The following is a 22706-nucleotide window of genomic DNA, read 5'->3' as shown; positions in this document are numbered from 1 at the left end:
AAGATGTACATCCATCAGTTAAACAACAACAAAAGACAGCCTATGATAGCCGCTAATATGAGTGATACAAAGATACATGCTCTAGGAAGTCTCTGGGTGCCACAGAAGTAGCTCAAGAGATCTTCTAGTCTAACTCATTTTATAGATGAAGAAAATGAGATCCAAAGAGGTGAAAGAAATCATCCAAGGTCACGCAGTTAGTAATTGCAAAGCCACAACCATAACCTAAATCTGCCCACTTCAGGTCCAGTGACTTTTCCCCTATATCATGCATCTCCCCTTCCATATTCTTATAAAGCATCAGAAAACTGTCCTTTCTTCTTTAGGAGGAAACAAAGTTTAATTTACTTCCCGAAATGCTTAGTGAGCTGGTTTGGGAGCTGATTACATTGTGTAACTACTAGTATAATCTGTAGTAAAGCACCTGTCTACTACTGGCCCAGTTATTTGTATCCCAGAACACAGGACAGAATCCTTCTAAGGAAGCTCTAGGGCTTGCTGATTTTTAGTTCCATTTTCTGCAGAGTTCAGAGGGATGTTCTAATATGTCAGCTGAGGGAACTGTGTTTTCATTTTCTCAAGCACAGATGGATGTGGAAGATAAAAAAGTTATTGGGGATCTGAGAAAGATGATTTTTGTGATTCAGTGATTTTTCAAAGGGGAGACAAAGTAGGTACTCAGCACTTGATGAATTGGAATGGAGTTTACCTAGTGAAGTTTGTCTTTGAAAGGTTTAAAAGGACTTTAAAAAGAAAAGGAAACAAAGAGCTTCCCAAAACCCTACTACTTCCATTTCAACTTCAGGTTTGGGCCTAACACACTGGAGATCACTTAAGAAAATAAGGAATGACTCTGTGGCAAGGCAATCATTAGGATTTCTCATAATTTCCCATATCCGTCCTGCCATGCTGACTTACAAATTCTCTCTCCTGAGTGCCAGGAGTCATTGATACATATGTCGGCATAAGGCTTTTATCACTCTTTGAATGACATGGATGGAGGCATAGATGGCAAACATCAAATTTACTCATGGCTGGAAGCTTAGAGAGATAGCTGATGTGTTGAGTGACTTGCCTCAGAATCTAAAAAGATCTCAACAGAACAGAAACAGGGTCCAGTTTGATGAAATGAAATCTGATAAGGATAAATGCAAACTCTTAGATTTGAGTTAAAAAATTAACAGTGCAAAAACAGACAAGTTTTTACACAGAACTTTAGGTAAACAGGACTTGTGAATTTTAGTGTCTTAAGGTGATGAGGTAAAACAGAAGCCCAAGCTGGATACCCAATGCTATCCAGAGCCACAGGAATAGAAGCACAGAGTATATAAAAAGGAAGGCAATTGGTTCATTGTATTCTGCTCCCCCTAGTCAGACCACATCTCTTCTGGAAATACATTTTGGGAAGGACATCAACAAGCAAGAATGAATCAAGGAAGGTACTAACACACGATAGTATGGATATTTAATTGAGTTACTACTATATTTTGAAAAATGTTTTATTTGGGCAGCTAGATGGCACAGTAGATAGAGCACAGGGCCTGAAGTCAGTAAAACTCATCTTCCTGAGTTCAAATCCAGCCTCGGACATTTACTAGCTCTAAGACCCTTGGCAAGTCACTTAACCCTGTTTGCCTCAGTTTCTCACCTGTAAAATGAGCTGGAGAAGGAAATAATAAACCACTCTAGTACTGTTAAGGCTAAAATTCTAGCTATTTTGTCTAAAATATCTTTTTTTTTTTTTTTTTTAGTGAGGCAATTGGGGTTAAGTGACTTGCCCAGGGTCACACAGCTAGTAAGTGTTAAGTGTCTGAGGCCGGATTTGAACTCAGGTACTCCTGACTCCAGGGCTGGTGCTCTATCCACTGCGCCATCTAGCTGCCCCTCTGTCTAAAATATCTAATGAGTGGTTGCCAATAAATTATAAGCTTTAGCAAGAGTTAGGCTTTTAAGCATTTATTAAGGAGAATAAGAATTTGGTAAAGAGAGAAAGGCCTACATTCATCTTATCTATTAAAGGGAGAGCACATTTCTAGCTCCCTTCTCTGCCAGAGTGCCCAGGAAAAGAGAGCCAGAGTGCCAGCCTCCCCCCTTCTTCCTCCCACAAGCAAATGTCACTTCCTGACGCCAAAGAAAAGATGCATGGTCTTGCCCTCAAAGACTTTCACCTCATGGGCGGAGCTCTTCTACAGTAAGTCTCCAGCAGGTGGCGTCATTCCAATCATTACAGTACCTTTGTCAAGAAAATCCCAAATGAAGTCACAAAGAGTAGGACACAACTGAAAAGACTAAAGAACTACAAATTTTTGTTAACTTTATTAATGTTAGCTGTATTTTGAAAAATATAACTAAGCATTTTGAGAGCTCTCTTAGGTCTTTTGTTCAGCATAGTGTGATACAGCAAAGCAACCAGAATTTCTAGTTTCAGAGAGCCCAAGAACAAAATGGATACTTAAGTTAGGACAACTGTGAAATTAGATTAATCGAGTTTATATTTCTTCTAAATGTTCTTTGCTCCTGGCAGCATTTCAAACAATTTTTGTAAGGCTCATAGAAATATGAAGCCCGAAAGATGCCCTTTTCCTACTTATGAAGAGATAACATAACTTGTTTCCAAGTCTGGAGCTCTGTCATTTTCTCTCTCTCTCTAATACCCTTTGACTGCCCCTCCTAGTCTATAATAACTTTCTTTGAAGCCTAGGTCAAACTACACCTTGTCTAGGAAGTGCTCTATGTGCACCTATATCACTTCATAGGGCCTTAAGCACTGATATTTGCATTTTAATTTTCATTTGTAGATATATTGCTCTGTAAGTGGTCTTAGTTCTGTTCAGAGGTGAATGAACTTGCAGGTATACCCCTTCTTTTTCTTGCTTTACAGCACTGAGCACAGGACTCTGCACATAATGGGTCTGTAATTCATGTATTTCGTAACTCCATAACTAACAGTTTTGGCTCATCACTGGAAAGTTTACTACTCCTAATGAATTGGAAAATGCTTATGGATTGAGTGCTTGTTATTTTCTGAATTAAATAAGATATGTAAACAAATTAAATGAAAAATAATTCCAAAAACAACTGAGAAATTATCAGAACAAACACATTTTGCTGTCTCCATGTTTGGGCATGTCTGACAGACAGCAAATGCTTCATCCATCCCCAATACAGCCCCACTGCAAACTACCAGCATGGAAATGGGCCAATACAACTATTCACAGAGGTTCCAATTATGGGAATGATCAGGTTTCTCTTGTAATAAAGACTTCATATCAGAGTCACAGAAAAACATCTGCTTAACAGTATGAAGTACAGTTGGCCATAAGGTAAACAAAATCTAGGACTTGTAAGGGTATATTGTTAGGCTGTAACCACTATGATTATGGGTAAACATTATTTTTTGGGTGACCTGTGTTTCTAAGTATCTGAACATGAAAACTACAAAGAAAATAGAGTAATCTCCTCAGTCTATGGATATCCAAATTGATAAATTATAGTTGTAGAGAAAGCCCAAAATGCATAGACATTTTCCCACAAAGCCATTTTAAAAGGCATACAAATAGGCACTAGAAGAATACAGATATAAGTGATATGATGATCTCAAAACTGAATAACAAAGCTATCTCAAACTTTAGGGACCAAGCTATTCAATTCAATTAGTCTCTATTCCACAAATCACTAGAGAGTAAACATTAAGGGATATTTGAAATCGCAAGAATCTGAATTCTTTGAGATAAGACCTTAAACACATTCAGAAGTGGGAAGGAGTTGCTGCAGGTAAAAATCAAGTTTACTGAAAGACAAATAAGAGATGTTTTCTTTTAATGTTGACTCTTGTGACAGCAGGAAGGAAGCTTCATTAGCTATATTCACAAGGCAGAAGATCAAGGAATTCCTACTGTTAGTATTGTATGGCCCTAGTCAGAGCACTTAGAAAACGAGACCAAGAATTAGGAGAATTAGACTGCACTAGAGACAAGAGACTAGTTAATATTAGATGTTTGACCTTGAGCAAGTCCCTAAATACATATTTCAGTATCCCCTGTTTTGCCTATAAATTAGGAATAACATCTATCCCAAATGGGGATGTTGTAGGAAATCAATGTTATGATGAATGTGAAGAGGCTAAAAAGTATAAAAGTACTAGAAAAATACAAGGTTTTTTTTAATCATTATACTATTCATTATTTCCTATATTTACTATCATAAACAGCCAACTAGGAGACTGAAACTGAGTCAGGCAGAAATTGGCATGGCAAGCACAAGACCATCAATGACAAAATTTGACTGGTACATGCTTTCTCCAGAGTTATTACAGTTCTCTTCTTGCTAAATGAGATGGCCTCGTCTTAGTCCCTGTCCTCCTCTGAAGATTTTGACACTGAAGATCATCCCCTCCTCCTGATCTCCTCCTCTCTCGTTCATGGATTTGGGGCCAATGTTTTTTTAGTTCTCCTCTCTGTCTAGTTGATCCTTTTTTGTCTTCTATTAGATGATCATCTATATTCCATCCCTTAACCATGAGTGGGTCCCAAGACTCTGCCCTGGGCCCTCTTCACTCTCTACTCTCATCAATTCCCATAGATTTAATCATCATCTGTATATAGATGACTCATAAACATACAAACATATACATATACACATATATACATACACATATAAACTCACATCTCCAGCTCTGTTCTCCATAGTGGGCTGTAGAAATATTACAACTACTAATAGATAATACTAACAATAGCTAACATTTATATAAGTGTTTACTACGTACTAGGTACTATGCTAAGGATTTCATAATTATTATCTCATTTGATTCTCCTAACAACAGATGCTATTATTAACCCCATTTTACAGATGAGGAAACTGAGACAATGGAGGTTAAAGTGACTTGCACATAGTCACACAGTAAGTATCTTTGACGCTGGATTTGAACTCAAGTCCTCTTAACTTTAGGCCTGGTGTTCTATGAACCAATTATCTAGTGAATATTTCCAACTGCATATCTCATAGGTATATCTTACCCGTAGCATGTCTGAACATGCTTTACACGCTACTGAAACAAAGACAGCTGCGCTGGCTCGGTCATGTGCACCACATGCAAGATGGGCGCATTCCTAAAGACCTACTCTATGGCGAGTTAGCCTCAGGCCAAAGACCTGCTGGACGCTCTCAGCTTCACTACAGAGATGTATGCAAGCGAGACTTGAGGGCTCTGGGAATAGACATTGGCAGCTGGGAGGAGATGGCCAAGGACCCAATGGAGTTCAGTACTTGGGAGCAGCTTGCGCGCAGTTGAGATGGGCCTTCAAGCTCAGGAGGAAGAAAAACGAATGAGACACAGGAACCAACGGGCAACAGAGAGCACAGTTTTCCAATGTCCTCATTGTGGCAGGAGCTGCAGCTCCCATATCGGACTGCACAGCCACACTGTGGCCTGTGGCTCTTCAAGGTGCTGATTCATGGTCGTCCACAACTGGTGGAAGCCTACTAGCATGTCTGAAATAGAAACTTATTATCTTTTCCTTCAAATATCCCCTACCTGGGCAGCTAGGTGGCACAGTGGATAAAGCACCAGCCCTGGATTCAGGAGAACCTGAGTTCAAATCTGGCCTCAGACACTTGACACTTACTGGCTGTGTGACCTTGGGCAAGTCACTTAACATTCATTGCCCCACCAAAAAAAAACCCCAAAAAACAAAAAAACAAACAAGCAAACAAATAAACCCACAAATATTCCCTACCTTCTAATCTTCTTACTTCTATCAAGGCGAGTCACCCAAATAACGCTCAATATATCAAATTTTGGCCCTCACAGTCTCTTACCTCATATCCAGCCTTCACATAGCTGCCAAATTGATGGTCTTCAAGCACAAGTCTATGTCCTTTCCCTGCCTAAGAAACTTCAGCTGCTCACCATTGCCTCCAGAATAAAATATAAACTTCTTCATTTGGAATTTAAAATCCTTCACAATCTTTCTCCAAATTTTCTTTTCAGGCTTAATTATTACTCTCTTTTTCACACTCTATGTTGTAGCCAAACTATCCTATGTATTGTTTCCCTTAAAAGACATATCATTTTCTGTCTCTATAACTTTTCATAGATCATTCTCTGTGCCTGTAATGTATATATCCTCTGCACTTCAACACCTTTATAATCCCTAGTTTCATTTGAGGTTTAGCTCACATGCTACCTCAAATATAAGGCCTTTCCTTACCTCTTCCCCACTTCTCACTCCCATCCCAAGTTGTTAGGGACCTTCCTCTGGGCCTAATATTACTTTGTATTTCTCTATCTAGGTACATGTTCTTTTATTCCCCCAAAATATAAGTTCCTTGAAGGCAGGGACTGTTTTTTTCCTTTGAGTCCTCAGTATTTGGCACAATACTTACCACATAGTATTGACTTAATAAAAACTTGTTGAATTAATGAGTATAAATTACAGTTTGTAAGAAGACTGAGTGGTAACAGTGCTCAAATCATCATATACTATTTTCTGGTTGGAGTTTAAATTTGTTTCTGAGAGAGCAATCCTAAGAACTGGAAGTGACAAAAGGGGAGCTCTTTGATAACCTTGGTGACTGCCTGCCCAGGGCATCCCTCATCAGAGCCCTCTTCCAACTGACTTTAGGAATGAAACCTTGGTGAAGAAGGGGGATTTCAAATGCAACTACCGCACATAACTAAAAGATCAGCAGATCATTCACAGGAATGAAAAGAATGACCACCAATGTTTGAAAAAGCCACTTTTCCCCCTAAACAAAATAACTGAAGGAAAAGCCATACTTACTTCTCTTCCTGATGGTGTTCTTCCTGGTCACTAAGATCGTCTTCATCTACCAAATGACCAAAGGGCTCAGAGGAAATTGACACCATATTTGAAAGAATGACTCTGCTGTCGCTGCTTCCCGTGAGGATCAGCTGGTCATGAGAGTGGTTGTAGCGGACATTCCATACCCTAGGAAAGGTGATGGAAATCACATGGGTGTAGGTTGGCTATTTAATACAAATGACTAAAAAGGCACACTGTTTGATTCTGAGGATCCTGTCTGAGAGTCAGAAGCAATTCAAAAGTTCTCAATAGATTATGATCTAACTCCAAGTTGTTTGGGTTGAAACTACCTTTGGAGGCTCTTCCCCCCTCCACCCCATTAAAGTATTATCTTAAATCTGAGCAAACAGATACAAGTTAAAAGGCTAAATGATAATATAAATCCCAGGAGGGAAAGACTCTTTTATTGTTCAATGTCAGACAAGCATTTTAGAATTCTAAATACAAAAGGTTTCCCCAAAAGCAATATATGGATTAGAAATAACCTGTTAAATTAAACAAAATCTCATAACAATCTCACAGAAAACAGTTAATATGGATTCTAAGACAAAAGGAGAATTAAAACTTACTTCACTGCTTAAATCTTAGGTACTATTAATTTACAAAGTCTAGGAATATATCTTTAAGTATATGGTTGCTATTTTAATCTTGATCATTATGATTACATAAGATCACTGATTTAGGGGCAGCTAAGTGGCACAGTGGATAGAGCACCGGCCCTGGAGTCAGGAGTGCCTGAGTTCAAATCCGGACTCAAACACTTTACACACTTACTAGCTGTGTGACCCTGGGCAAGTCACTTAACCCCAATTGCCTCACTAAAAAAAAAAAAGATCACTGATTTAGTGCTAAAAGGGAAATAAGAATTATTATTCTATCTTATAAATTTTATATTATATATTTATATCATATAAATGTGTATATACATATATATATATCTTTAAAAACATCTTCATCTTACAAATGGGGAAACTGAGTCAGTGAACTAGCACTTATTCAACTGAAGGCCAGAGACTTAAAATGACTTGTCCATAGTCACAGAGGAAATAAAATAAGAGAGTCAAGATTTGAACTCGGGTCCTCTAGTTCCAAAATCCAGTGTTCTTTATACCTTCTTTAAAAATAAAAAAAAAAAAGTTGATTTGCTTAGTTCCTGTCTGTTAGGTCAATGTCAAAGTGCTTATTTCACCCAGGAGTTATAAAAAAATCAAAGAAATGTGAGAAAGTGGAATCATTAAACCTGGGTTTAACCTTAGCTTCTTGCCATGTGACCTTGAGGAGATACGTTACTTCTCTGGGCTTCTCTTGTTTTCTTTTTTTTTTTTTTTTTTGGCGGGGCAACGGGGGTTAAGTGACTTGCCCAAGGTCACACAGCCAGTAAGTGTCAAGTGTCTAAGGCCGGATTTGAACTCAGGAACTCCTGAATCCAGGGCCAGTGCTTTATCCACTGCGCCACCTAGTCGCCCCCTCTTGTTTTCAACTGTAAAAAAGGGGTACTAAGATCTACCCCTACAGAGCTGTTGTGAAGATCAAATGAAATAACATGTACAATGCTGTCACTGTAAGGTATTAAGTATTACAAGTTGCTGTTATTATCATCACAGCCACTATCACCAACAGCAACTATTTCCTTGAGCAGGACAAGTATATTTGTATAAACCTTTATGGATAGCACACATATTTTCTTTAGTGATTTATAAAAAGAACACACTAGAAATTACCCCAAAAAACTCTGGAACTTCTTTTTAACACCATTAATTGGGTTTTTTTCCACACTATTAATTGTTAAAAGAAAATTCAAATTTGAAATTATTGTTTTATAAAAAAGGAAGAAAAAACTGAATGATCCACATTACCCCAAACCAAATTCTTTTGTACCTTTTTATATACAAAGTTATTATCAAAATAAACAATATATATATTCTTTATACCCCTAAATCAACATACAAAAAATTCATATTACCAATGGGAATGCTCATCGAGTGTCTTCACAGGTTCACCAACATTTCTAGTGTCCCAGAACTTCACCTTGCAGTCATCTCCACAACTAGCCAGGTAGTATTGTTTATTGGGATTAAAGTCAAGGTCCCGTACCAGCTGTCCATGGGCATTCTCTATGCAATATATCTGGCTGGGAAACAATAAAACATAACAGCATATAAAAAATCAATTAGGAAAAATAGCTGTGCTCTTTAGAAATGAACTAGTTTTCCAGTAACTTGTTTATTCTCTGGTCATTAAGAGTTCTAGTGGTTCCATTGCTGGAAAGTTGTGTTTAATTTTGGGGAAATCCCAGTTGGTATCACAAAGGGTGGATTTCCCAGCTCTCCCTCCACCCTTTAAGGAGTTTGTTGCACATGCCACCAAATAAAAAAGTGGATGCGACTTAAACCTGGCAACAACCTTCATCCAAGTGAAAATAACAAAGATGTCCAGTACAAGAATGAGCAATATATTAATAACCTTCACGGGTGCCTTTAGAGATTTCAAATTTTTACTAGGAGAACAAACTGAGTGCCCCAAAGAGTCAAAGTGGTCTGACTGAAAAAGATTGATGATAATGTGGAAGAGGAAGGTGAGGCTATTGGAAAAGAGTTTTGAGAGAGATGCTCACAAGGAGATAAAAAGAGGGGTTGGATGGAGGTGGGAAAGGGGGTAGGAAAAGGTGGGGGATAGGATAAAAGGTGAGAGTAGTAAAGGAAAAGAAAGGGTTTGTTAGTTGGAGGCTTCTTCCCTTTCTCAGATCCTAATTCTATCCATTCTTCCATTCTGTACATTTTATTATAGGTAATCAGAATATTCATCTTGTAATCTGACTTCTCCTAATTCTAATAATTGACTGTAGGGGGAAATAAGTTCATTTTGGGGTTAACTAGTAAGGTGGGAGGGAACTAGAAGAGAGCTACTGGGACATCTCTGATTCGCTTCTTCTTTGACCCACTATCCAATAAACTGAAAGCCTTGCTTCTGGGTGTCTTGCTATTCAAAATATTATCTTATACATCATATTTTTATCCTTGGCTGTTAACTTAAATCTCTCTTCTGAAGTTTAATTTCTTCTTGTTGTGGCATCAGTAGACATGGTGAACAGCTGGGCAACTTCGCTCCTTGTAATTATCTTTCACATATTTGAAGACCATTATTAAGTCACCTTCTATTCTCCAAGGCAGATAAACTCAACCCCTTTCAATTTCACTCCTAGGTTGTTTTTCCAGGCCTTAACTCAGTTTCATTGTTCTCCCATGGACTCCTTCCAGTTTTCTAAATTCTTTCACAAAATAGGGCATCTTAAACCTGAAAACCTTTCAAGTACAATATATCATCATATAGAATTAAATACTGACAAAATATAGATTAGGCAAATGTTTCCAATATTTTTTCCTGCCAATTAAACCAAATAATAAAGTATTAACTGGCCTACTATAGGCACAAAGCAGTTCTTTGACTAAGAAATGTAAATTAAGTGCCAGAAAAATGAGGAAAGTTTTCTGATTAGTAAATTCGTTGACTGTTGTTTCTCTGCAAAAAAGGTAAGTAATGTCCAATTAGAAATAATTGCTACTCCCATCTTCTACTGTTTTCCCACTGATAATTCAACAAAAAGAAAACAGAATAAAAAATGTATTAAATATTTAGGATTCTAGAATTCAATGATTCATTCATATATTTTATTTTTTTTAAATGTTATTCTAAGGGCTCCTACCTAGTCTTTAGATACTAAACTCTGGATATCCTTTCATAGAACAATGGAATTAGAAAGGACAGAAAGAGAACACTGAGGAATGGTTTTCAATCAGTGTATTTATCATCTTTGAACTCTATGGCTTTCAGCTTCTGTTTATGAAACTAAATAAGCCCCTTTTATAGATATGCACATGCTTTGGAAAACAACGATTGATTGCTATACCCTGAGCTTGCAAAGGGAGTCATAGAACTAAATTTAAAGTTGTCCCCCCCTTAAAGGCAACAAAAGTTATTACAAGACATCCGTCTTCTTGGTTTAGTGATAAATTACGGTGTGCTGAGGGGATAAACTGTATCTTAAAAAAGCCTGCACAGGCTTCTGTTGCCATGCCAACAGATATGCACAACATCACTCCTTTGCTTATCAAAATCACAACCGGAGCAGAAAAACGCCTCTTATTTGTTCCATTGGAACTGTTGGTTGTTGGGTACAATTACCTAAATGAAAAAACTTGATTAACCAGTAGGTATGTATCTTAAAGGTACAGTGATTATATATTTAAACAACAATTAAACATTTCCTGAGGAATTGTAATTATATGGACTTATAATACTTCATCATATATACAAAGACCAGTCTACAGTCACTACTTCCACATAGACTCTAAATCATTATATGAGCACTGATTTTTATTATAAACAACTGCTACTAAAGGGATATCAATATATGGCATTAAACAACTGGCTTAGGTAAAAGTGTTCTTCTGCACTCAAAATGAAAAAAAAAATTATACTACAAACATGATAAAAAGACAGACATACCATGTTAGCCACCCTCCAGCCCCCCAAATCCATTTGGCTCTTAATCATTTTCCTTCTCTATTGCCTATGGGATAAAATATGAACTCCTTAGCTTGACACAAGGCCCTTCAGGATCTGGCTCCAACTTACCTTTCCTTTTCAGTCGTATTTTATATAATTTCCCTTCATTCATTATATGTTTCAGCCTAAGTGAATTGATTAATAGTTAGCTATTATTCCCTTATCTTCTCCTGCTGTTTCCTGTCTCCCCACATCTGTGTGAGTTGTTCCTGTGCCTGAAATGTGCTTCTTCCTCATAGCCACATGTTGAAATCCTTTTCAAGGCTTGGTTCAGGTGTTACCTCCTCTGTAAAGTCTTTCCTGATCAATCCAGCTGAAATCAGTCTTTCCTCAACTTTCTCAGAGGGCTTGGTTGAGACCTCTCCTTTGACCGTATCACACTCAACTTCTTATAAGGCTTATTCTCACTCTCCCCTGGCAGAGTTCAAATTTCTTGAGGCTAAATAGTGGTGCTTAATGACTGTTTCCTGGATTGTTGGGAGAGATGGAAGGGGGGGTGGGGGTGGGAAAGGAAGGCCTTGGAGTCCAGTCAGTCCAAGTTCCATATTAAATACAGTATTACTACTTCACTTACCTCATAGTTCGAGTATCCCAACCTCGGATGGTAGTGTCATTGGCTGTGGCAACTTGGGTGCAGTTGTGGTGTGGGCTCCATCTACCAGAAGTAAACTTCAATTGACCTTTCCCTTCTAATGCTGTAGAACTGGAGAGCTTGGCATTTGGACAATTTCAAGAAGAATAAAAATGGAAAAGCAAATTCAACTCATTGAACTCCAAGTATAAAAATACAAAAAAATAAAAATCAGAAGCATTTTTGTCTTCTTCCCTTAAAAGGCCCACATGTTTAAACCTTCTCTGAAAACTATAAAATTGAGGACGTAGAAATAATAAAACAAAAAGCCTATTAATAGATCTCTATTAAATGGGAATCACATGCAAGTATATGAATAGAGATGATTTGCTAAAATGTGAAAGACAAATAATTCAAACATCTGGCCTTACATAAAGACAAGGACAGAGCCATCAAAGTATAAACCAACATCTTGAGAATAAAAGGAATAATAGAATTTAGTCAATAAAACGTTATTTTAAATTCTGTCTTCCTCTCCCTTTATTCTGAAGATCTCAAAGTACTTTATATGGAAGTTGATTAAAACTCATTAGAACAGTGACTATGTAGTTATAGTCTGTTTCAAAGAAGTACAATGAAAACTCTCCCCTAGAAACCACAATCTGCATCAGTGAAAGCACAGGAGGGCAAAACACCTCAACAAGTGAGAAGAGAAGTGACTCCTGTCTTGTATGGTGGGGAATTGGATGACACAGGTTGAATCCCAACTCTGTGTGACCTCACTCAAATCACCTTGCCCCTTTGGGTTTTAGTTTTGTTATCTGTAAAATGAAGAGGTTGGAATAGAGGACCCTTAAGACAGACTCCTTGATTTAAATCCTATGAATTTAGAATCAAACTACTCTTTTTGCCCTTTCTTTTCTTTTTCTCTCTCTCTCTCTTTTTTTTTTTTTTGGTGGGGCAATGAGGGTCAAGTGACTTGCCCAGGGTCACACAGCTAGTAACTGTCAACTGTCTGAGCCCAAATTTGAACTCAGGTCCTACTGAATCCAGGGCCGGTGCTTTATCCACTGTACCACCTAGCTGCCCCCCTTGCCTTATCTTTCTTAACTAACTTCATCAGTCTACTCATGAGTATTTTGTACTCCAGAATATACAGAAGTGGCTTAAATGTGCTTCCTACTCTAAGTTGTAGAGAAAATTTTAATCACATTGTGCCTTCCCATGAGGCAGATACTTCCCGTCTTTCATTGTATAACAGTTATTCCCATCCACCTATCCCAACAAAATAGTTTCCTTCAGCCACTGTATTGTATCCAATTATCTGACATGCCCTCCCCTCCAATAATCTCACATAAACGTTTATTTTAATTTACTTTAACTGGAAAATTAAATACCCCCTACACGGTACTTTTATGAGGGGGGAGGGAGTTGAAACCAGACAAATAATGACAGAACATAATTTCAAAAATGTGGGAAATGACTGCTTTCTCTGAAAGAGTTGACTAAAATGTAATCTTGAAATAAAATAAAATAGAATATAATGTTATGGATATGATTTAGAAAGCACTTGTATGGCAGAAAAAGCTCTGGACCTAGACAGAAGAACTATGTTCAAATTCCTGCTTTGACATTTACTACCTGTGTAAACAGAAAAGTTGCTTAACCTTTCTAAGCCTCAGTTTCCTTTATTTGTAAAATTATTGAAAAAAATTCATTATCTCCTTTCATAGGACTATTATGAAAAAAAGCTCTTTGTAAACCTTAAAGTGCTATGGAAATTTAAGTTATTAAACTCTCCTCACCTGTTGAACAGGTATAGCCAAGGGACCTGTCTACAATTTGAGTAAAATCCAGCTACAGAAACATTATATCATTAATAAACAAAGTTACAGGGAGAATTTAAATAGGAATACTACAGAAAATTGGATAAAACATCCCTGAAAAGAACTTCAAGTTTTGAGAAGGATAATCACAACTCAAAGTGCTAAGGATACACAGAATTACTAATTAATTCTTCAAGGGATGCTACCATATAGATAAAGAAAAAAAGAACACGACACACTACTCTTGATTGAGGTCCCACTTCCCCTTCTCAGAAAGGGCTCCTCAAAATCTTCTGAGCAGCAAACCTTTTAAGGCAAAAATGCACATTTTGTCTTTTTATCAGGTTTGCGAAACTAGTAAAGAAGCAGAAATTTAAACACACACACACATAAAAAGCCACGTGATTTGAAACAGAAAGTTTACTGAAAGAATCTGCCCTAAAAATCACTGAATTTCTTTATGTTTCAGTTTCATCATGTGTATAAATAAGGAGGTTGGATTAGAAGACTTTAAAAGTCCTTTCTAATTTTTGAAATTGTATAATTAGTGATCCCGGCCTCCATTTCTCTAGGTACTTCACTTTCCTCATTTGTAAAATGAAGGGGTTGGCTTAGATTACCCGAAAGTTCCTCCATATTCTAAGGTTTTATGATACTGATGTCATACACAATATCAGAGAAAGCCTAAGAACCTTTGCTTTGGGATATGCAAAGAGGTATCTACCATTACATATTCTCCACCCCAATCAGGTCTTCAGGGGATAAAAGACACAATGAATGAAGTTCACAAGTTGTCATGTTACTGTAATTAGAATCCCATGGTCTCTAAAACCTGACTGAAAAGTAATTATTTGAAACCATATTTCGGAATCGGAATTAGCCACGTCCCTTAGGTAGGAGAGTTTAGTACCAGGATATCTAGAGACAGCAAGGAAGTTTACAAGAATGAGGTGGTAGCAGAGGATGGTGCTGAGTGTGCCATCAGCGTTACCCTGAGGTGAGAGACCTACATAAATCACTGGGATAGACCATAATATCGTAGATGGGTTCTACAGGAATTTGGTCTATGTTTGGACAAAACAAAGCTATCAATAAACTCTACTAATAGCTTTTTGGCTTAAGTAAAATAATAATGTTTTATAAAAGGTCAGCCATTTTTTCTAATTGACTATCTTAGATCAAACTAAATGTAGTTAAATAAGCATTTATTAAGCACATACCTTATGCAGGGAACTGTGGACACACAAATATATTTCAGAAACATTAGGTAATAGGTTAAGAACATACATTTAATCCTGAAGAAGAAAAAAAAAGACACCTTTTAAAAAGTTTTACCTGGAGAACTATTTAGGTTTCTTTACTATGAGTTTATATTCTAACACTATCTTTAGTAGCTTTTAAATATTCTAAAAATAAGCATTCCATTTCTTCTCATTTATTTAACAAATATTTATTAAGCACTTATTGTGTGCAATATTATAGGAAATGAGCTTTAGGGAGATGATCTCAGTCTCAGATAGCTGGCACTGGAGAAAATTTTTTGTGACTCTTAAGAACTTTAATTTCCATGTATTCCTAATTCTCACTTAGTTCGTTGACCATTCATGGGTAAAGCCCAGCCCAGAGGCCACCTCTGTGCCAGCACAAGGGTAATACCTTCATAGGGTCATTAGCAAATCTGCAAGGAACATAAGACATCATTCAATCCCATCTTCTCATTTGACAGGTCCAGAGAAGCTAAATGACTTGAGCTATACAGGTAGAAAGTGCCAGAGCAGGGACTTAAAGCATGGTTCTCTAATTCCAAATCCAGCAGTTGTGCCATTATGCCAATGATAGGCTTTATGTCTCCTTTTATGTATTTTTGTGAAATGAATTTCTATAATTCCTCTCAAAATATTCAAGACTGTAGAAATTCAATGTTAGTGAAATAGAGTTCTTTGTAAACTCCATTCAAACCCTTCCTTCCATACAGCACACATCCATATTGGTCCAAATACAGTCTACTTTCCCTTCAAATCAAGTTTATATAAAATTTGAGTGTGGTAAAAAAAATCAGTGTTATTTTTTAGCATTTATACACACCTAATTTTCATGAGATATCTCCGGGTATGGCCTATGTTTTGATCAAAATGGTATATAAAAATAAATTATCGGGGCAGCTAGATGGCGCAGTGGATAAGCACTGGCCCTGGATTCAGGAGTACCTGAGTTCGGATCCGGCCTCAGACACTTACTAGCTGTGTGACCCTGGGCAAGTCACTTAACCCCAATTGCCTCCCCCCCCCCAAAAAAAAATTATGAGTGGGGTTTGGGGGGAGGTAAACATCTAAGATGCAGCTCCTGATGGGGACAAGAATAGGGACTAGACCTATCAATTCATTAGGACCCAGAACCCCATGATGAAGAAAAGCCCTCTAGCAATGCAGAACACTTTCCCTGCAACATAGTTAAGTGACCTTTCCAGGGTCACATGGCCAATATGTGTCAGAGGCATAACCTGAACTCAGATCTTCCTGGTTTTCACACTGGCTCTGAATTGCCTGTGTCAAGCTGCTTTGCACACCATATAACAAATTACTGAAATTGTTATGATAAGACCAATACTTTGAGACCTTAGGCCTAATAAGGAATTTTTTTTTTTCCTTTTTCTTATGTCAGGACTCCCCAACAGGTTGACTATGAGCAACCAATAGATTTTAAGCCTTAACTGAATGTTCTAGACATCAATTTCCTCAACTGTAAAATGAAGGGATTAGATTAGGTGAACTCCAAGGTACCTTCCTGATCACATATCTAGGATCTATCAAACAGGCAGCTGACACCATGCCACACCTTCTCCATGACTTAAGGATAATCCTATGGGGCTGGGAAGAATCGATGATAGGCACTAGCCTCTCCCTCCCTCTCCACTAACTTAGGCAAATGTATTTTCTATTGCCATATGGAAATTAGAAAGATGGAAATAAAGAAAAAAATTAACATTGCCTATTTCCAAACTCATAATCATAGAAAAGATTGTGAAAACCCTAAGCTTATAGACTATTCTGAGAAAGTTGCTTAGGTGATCTTAAATCAACAGGTTTTTGTTTGTTTGTTTGTTTGCTTTTGGGGTGGTTTTTTTTTTTTTTTTGGTGAGGCAATTGGGGTTAAGTGACTTTGCCCAGGGTCACATAGCTAGTAAGTGTTAAGTGTCTGAGGCCGGATTTGAACTCAGGTCCTCCTGAATCCAGGGCCGGTGCTTTATCCACTGTGCCACCTAGCTGCCCCAATCAACAGGTTTTTAAAGCATTTAGTATTCTTCTACAGAGTCATGGGGATCCAAAAGAAGTAAAAGAAATTATTCCTTCCCTTGACTGGAAGAGCTATAGTCTACATGAAGGAACTTTAATGTGACAGCTACTAACTGTAATTATATTTTTAAAGTCTAACTGGAGGAGCATTGATCTATCTTAAGTACTAGTAAAACCACATAAAACAAGGAGAGAACAATTACATGTTAACTGTGTAGGGCTGATCCTGGGTGCCACAGGAGTTCAGAAAAAAAAGACATATTGATGTAGACTGGCATAGTCAAGAGGAAGTCTCTGTGGAAGAAGAGTGTATGAATAAGACATCGACGCATCTAACTAGGTGTACAGGAGAGAAGATATTCCAGGCACAAGAAATTATATGAACAAGAATATGGAAGGAGTCTAACTCATAAGAACTTTCTCAGTATTAGGGCAACTGAAAGGAAGACACTTAGACAGAGGATACAGGTCTGAACTGAATAGGAAGGGATGATATCTGTAAAGCATTTATTTTTTGTTTACTCTTGTTTTTTGTGGGGCAGGCAGGGTGGGGTGGTTTATATCTGGGGCCAGATTTGGGTTCAGGGCCTCCTGGGTCCAGGGCTAGTGTTTTGTCCACTGTGCCGCCTAGCTAACCCATGATGACATCTTTAAAATAGGGTTGAGGGGTAAGAGGAATGCACTAGAAGAAAGGAAAAGGGAGAGGTAGACTGGGGAAAAGTAGCTCACATAAAAGAAATAAGAAAAAGCTTATGGAAAGGAGGGGAAGAAGGAGAAGGATTGGGGGAATGAATGAATCTTACTATCATCAGAACTGGCTCAAAGAGGGAATAACATACATACATAAGTGGGTATAGTAATATATTTTGCCCTGAGGGAAAGTGGGAGGGGAAGGAGATAAGGAGGAGGGAGGGGAGAGAAGAGGGGAAGGAAGGAAGGGCAGATTGGGGGAAGGAGCAGTAAAAACCAAACACTTTCAAGGAAGGTGAAGATATTCTCCATAACTGCACATGTCTGACATACTGAATTGCTTGATTTCATAGGGAGGTTTGAGGAGGGAGGGAAGAAGAAAATTTAGAACACAGAATTAGCTCAAAGACTTTAATCTCATCAGAGTGGGCTCAAGGAGGGAATAACATACACACCCAATTGAGAAGAGTAATCTATCTAACCTTACAGGAAAGTAGGAGGGGAAGAGGATAAGGAGGGAAGGGTGAGGGTGAAAGAAGGGAGGGCAGAGCTGGGGAGGGGTCACTCAGAAGCAAAACACTTTTGAGGAGGAATAGGGTAAAAGAAGATAGAAAATAGAGTAAATATCATGGGAAGGGAATAGGATGGAGGGAAACAGTTATGATGATTGATTATAATGGCAAAACATGGTACCCACTTTGCTAGGCTATTGGTGAAGAAAATTCTTTGTCAAATTTAAGGTACTATATAAAAGTTATGATGAACAGGATGCTATCAGAAAAACCTGGAAAGACCCACATGAACTGAGGCAGAGAGAAATGTACTGTATACAAAATAAAAGCAATAGTGTAAGATGATCTGCTGGGAAGCAAGTGGATATTTTCAGCAATGCAATGATCCAATATAACTCTGAAGGACTTAGGAAAATTGCAATCCACCTACAAAGAAAGAACTGGTAGTATCTGAAAATAGATTGAAGCATAATTTTTTTTGGACAGTTCCTTAATCTGAAGTTTTGTTTTTAATCTGTTTTCTCTCACAACACAGCTAATGTGGAGATGTTTTTCCATGACTACTCATGTATACCTTATACTGAATTGCTTGAGTTCTTGGGGGTGGGGGGTGGGAAGGGAGGGGGGAAGGGAAGTTGGAACACAAAGTTTTAAAAAAATTGATGTCAAAATTTGTTTTTTACATGTAATTTGGAAAATAATAATAAAAAAGGAATATGGAAGTAGAAATAAGTCATATTGTGTTGAATGGACCTAATTAACTAGAGTGGAGAAATTTTATTTTGGGAAATAGTGATTGGATAGATAGGATTGGGCTACTTTACAGAGAACCTTGAAAACCAGGAAGAAAAGTTTGGACTTGATACAGTTGGCACCTTCATAAGTTTGTGAGCTAAGAAGTGTCATGATGAACGGGATATTTTAGGAAGATGAATCTGGCAGCGGTAGGCAGGATGGTTTGGAGGGCAGAAAGACTACAAGCAAGCAGAAGGCTGGTGCCAGGTGTGAGGTGAAAAGGAAGCACAGGAAAAGCCAAGTTCTTCCACTGAAACTTAGTCCCCATAGGTGCAAAGAAAAAAGTCTGTATGGTAAGTTCTAATAAAAGCCCCAAAGTAAATTTATTATCAGTTTTTACTGAGTGCCCAAACAAGGTGAACAGTCTAGCATAGGATGAAGAGCCAATCAATCACATTTTTTTGTTGTTTCCTGGTGCAATGGAAAGTAATGCAATGTATGTGGTTATGTTTTTTAGCATTAAAAAAGAAATATTCAGTAATTCTGAAATTTTGTTGTTGTTGTTGTTGTTAAGATTAAAGGGATTCCACATAGCTGTTCACAGGAAATGCTGCTAATCAGGACAGAAAAAAAGGATATGTCTTCTAATGAACGAAATTATATGATTTACCTCAATGTTAGCAGTATATAAAAGGCACATTTATATGAGGGGCTTCAGATTTATAAGTGTCTTATAAGATTGAACTTCAAAACACAAAAATCTATAAAGGGCTCTGGCACTAAAAAATAATTACAATACAGGAGAGAGCCTAAAATTAGAACTAAATTTAATGGGGAGGAGGTGACGGGGGGAGAAACACCTTGCCTTACACACAATAGCTCAATAATTTGATTATCCATGACATTGTAGTGCCAATTCACTCATTCATTCTTTCATATTATTATATAATGGAAAGAACACTGAACTCAGAAGACTTGGGATCAACTCTTGGCTCTCTCACTAGCTCTAAGACTTTAGATAAGTTATAACTTCTCTGAGCCTAAGTTTTATTATATGTAAAAATGGGGAAAATAAATACTATTTACCCTACAGATTATTGTGAAAATCAAATGAGAATATATAAAGCATTATATGAATTTGAGCTATTATCCATTAACTTATTTATTTAATAAACATTCAGAAAATCAATGGATATTTTCTTGGGATGGAGAATAACAAAGGTAAATCGCTTCATTTTTAAAATTTTTTTGTTTTTTAGTGAGGCAATTGGGGTTAAGTGACTTGCTCAGGGTCACACAGCTAGTAAGTGTCAAGTGTCTGAGGCCGGCTTTGAACTCAGGTCCTTCTGAATCCAGGGCCGGTGCTTTATCCACTGTGCCACCTAGCTGCCCCTAAATTGCTTCATTTTTTAAAAGTATATATTTAGGGAGCAGCTAGGTGGCGCAGTAGATAAAGCACCGGCCCTGGATTCAAGAGGACCTGAGTTCAAAGCCGGCCTCAGACACTTGACACTTTTTAGCTGTGTGACCCTGGGCAAGTTACTTAACCCCAACTGCCCCACCCAAAAAAAAAAAAGTATATATTCAAACTCTACCTTGTGTATAATATTCAGAAAACAATTTATTTTACATTCAAAAATCTTTAGTCTGGCATTCAAAGCCCTCCTCAATATGGGGCCTACTCAACTTTCAAATCATTTCCTATTATTTACCTTCATGCACATGCTACTTCACTTAAACTGGCCTGCTAGTTGTTTCATGTATACAACATTCCATCTGTCCCTTCTGTGACTTTGCATGGGAGGAGTCCCCTATGGATGGAATAAAGTTGCTCCTCATCACTTCCCCACCTCCTTGGAATCCTTATTTTGCTTCAAAATACAGTATCAATTACCCATGATTTGTTAAAGATGGTTTTATTTCTAATTCATTTCCTCAAAGAAAATAAGATCTTAAAAAAAAAAAACTAGTTAAAAAAAACTTGATGGCTCAACAAAATTTGAAAGACTTTGTAGATTTTGATATTTGATTATGTTGTTTAGTTCCTTCACATTAACTTAATCATCAAGCAAGCATGAATGTCTCTTTGAGGGAATAATAAATGATACTAAACTTTTTTTTTCTTTTTTCTTTTTTTGGTGAGGCAATTGGGGTTAAGTGACTTGCCCAGGGTCACACAGCTAGTAAGTGTTAAGTGTCTGAGGCCGGATTTGAACTCAGGTCCTCCTAAATCCAGGGCTGGTGCTTTAACCATTGCACCACCTAGCTGCCCCGATACTAAACTTTTTTTTTTAAGGCAATGGGGGTTAAGTGACTTGCCCAGGGTCACACAGCTAGTAAGTGTCAAGTGTCTGAGGCCGGATTTGAACTCAGGTTCAAATTTGAACTCCTGAATCCAGGGCCGGTGCTTTAACCACTGCACCATCTAGCTGCCCCCTATACTAAACTTAAAAAAAAAAAATGTATGAATCCCTCTCCCAATTCCCCACCATGGATAGCCACAACCTATAAACCTCAAGTCTGATCTGCTCCACACCATGTATATATTCTTGTCAATGAACATCCTCACAGTCCTTGATATGCCTATTCATAGGACTAAGATTATCAGTCTTACTCTTACCTTTCTACAGCCCATATTTTAAAAAAAAATACAATGGCCCTTTTTTTTTATCACAATTCAAGAAAAAAACCTAAGTGTATCTTCAAAATGATCTAGATTCTGGAAGTTGATTGTAAACACTTAGGTGGTAAATTACATCTCTTTAATAAAGTTTGAATTCCAATGTACCCATATAGCACTTTTTATTGAGGAAGAACTAAAAAAAAGTTTAAAATTAATTTAGTACCCTATGTTTCAATAATTCTTCATACACACAAATACCATTAAAAGTAATTTTGAAGAATAATTTGTTCTTTATATCTCAGAAAAGCTTAAGGAGTTTAGAAACAAATATGATATTAATAAGTTAAATATCAACATGTTTAGTGATAATTATCCAGTGAGATACCATGAAGAAAAATTAAAAGTACTACTTGACTTTAATATTTGCAAAATAGAAGTACCTACAATTTCTGTGCTGCTGAAATTGGATGTGCAACCTAGTCAATTACTTTAACTCATTTATGACTTCTGAGGCATGATTATAAAATAATGTGACTAATTTTTTAAGAAGATAAACATACTAGACTTTATACATTTAAATGAATGAAATCCTTCAAATCCTTTCATTTAAGATGGTAAGCACTTCTCCTGATGATTCAAGTGAAGAAATTTACATTTACAAAGTGCCTACTATGCACAAGGCATTGCCCTAGATGCTAGGGATACAAAGATGGAATACTCCCTGATGCTGTTGCCATTAAAATCTCATTAGGATATTCAGGCAAGCCTGGGTTCACAAAGGCTATGACAATGGAGTGCCAGCTCTGACAGATTCTATTGATGTGGAAGCATTTGGGCAATGGATAGGGTGAAGAGGAAGGGACTGAAAGTCTGTTGCCCAAGGAAAAGCCTAGCTTTTCAGAGAAGTTTACCACTAGGTGATTACAAAGTAATGATTTTTATATTTTTTAATATTTTGACAACTATCTACAATGTTATAGATTTCCACTTTTTAGTGCAGTTCACATTAAACAAAAATTATCAACCTTCCCCCTCCTCCCCCCAAAAAAAAATGTTTCCAGGAACT

The 22706-nt window shown here is 37.4% G+C and overlaps 1 protein-coding gene across 2 annotated transcripts in view; it reads right to left on the bottom strand.

Annotated features, from left to right (window-relative positions):
* The window catches only part of EIPR1 (EARP complex and GARP complex interacting protein 1), a 230028-nt gene that overhangs the window by 5356 nt on the left and 201966 nt on the right, over positions 1 to 22706 (bottom strand). For both annotated transcript variants that reach the window (XM_043985117.1, XM_043985119.1), the window contains 3 exons: positions 11965 to 12101; positions 8788 to 8955; positions 6783 to 6950 (listed from right to left, as the gene is read on the bottom strand). In XM_043985117.1, coding sequence (XP_043841052.1) covers positions 6783 to 6950; positions 8788 to 8955; positions 11965 to 12101 — 473 coding nt within the window. The remainder of the gene's footprint in view (positions 1 to 6782; positions 6951 to 8787; positions 8956 to 11964; positions 12102 to 22706) is intronic.

The sequence above is a fragment of the Dromiciops gliroides genome, chromosome 2, assembly GCF_019393635.1.
Source record: "Dromiciops gliroides isolate mDroGli1 chromosome 2, mDroGli1.pri, whole genome shotgun sequence".
NCBI classification, from domain to species: Eukaryota; Metazoa; Chordata; class Mammalia; order Microbiotheria; family Microbiotheriidae; genus Dromiciops; species Dromiciops gliroides.
Note: the sequence above shows the minus strand (reverse complement) of the source record. Positions and strands in the feature narration are given on the sequence as shown.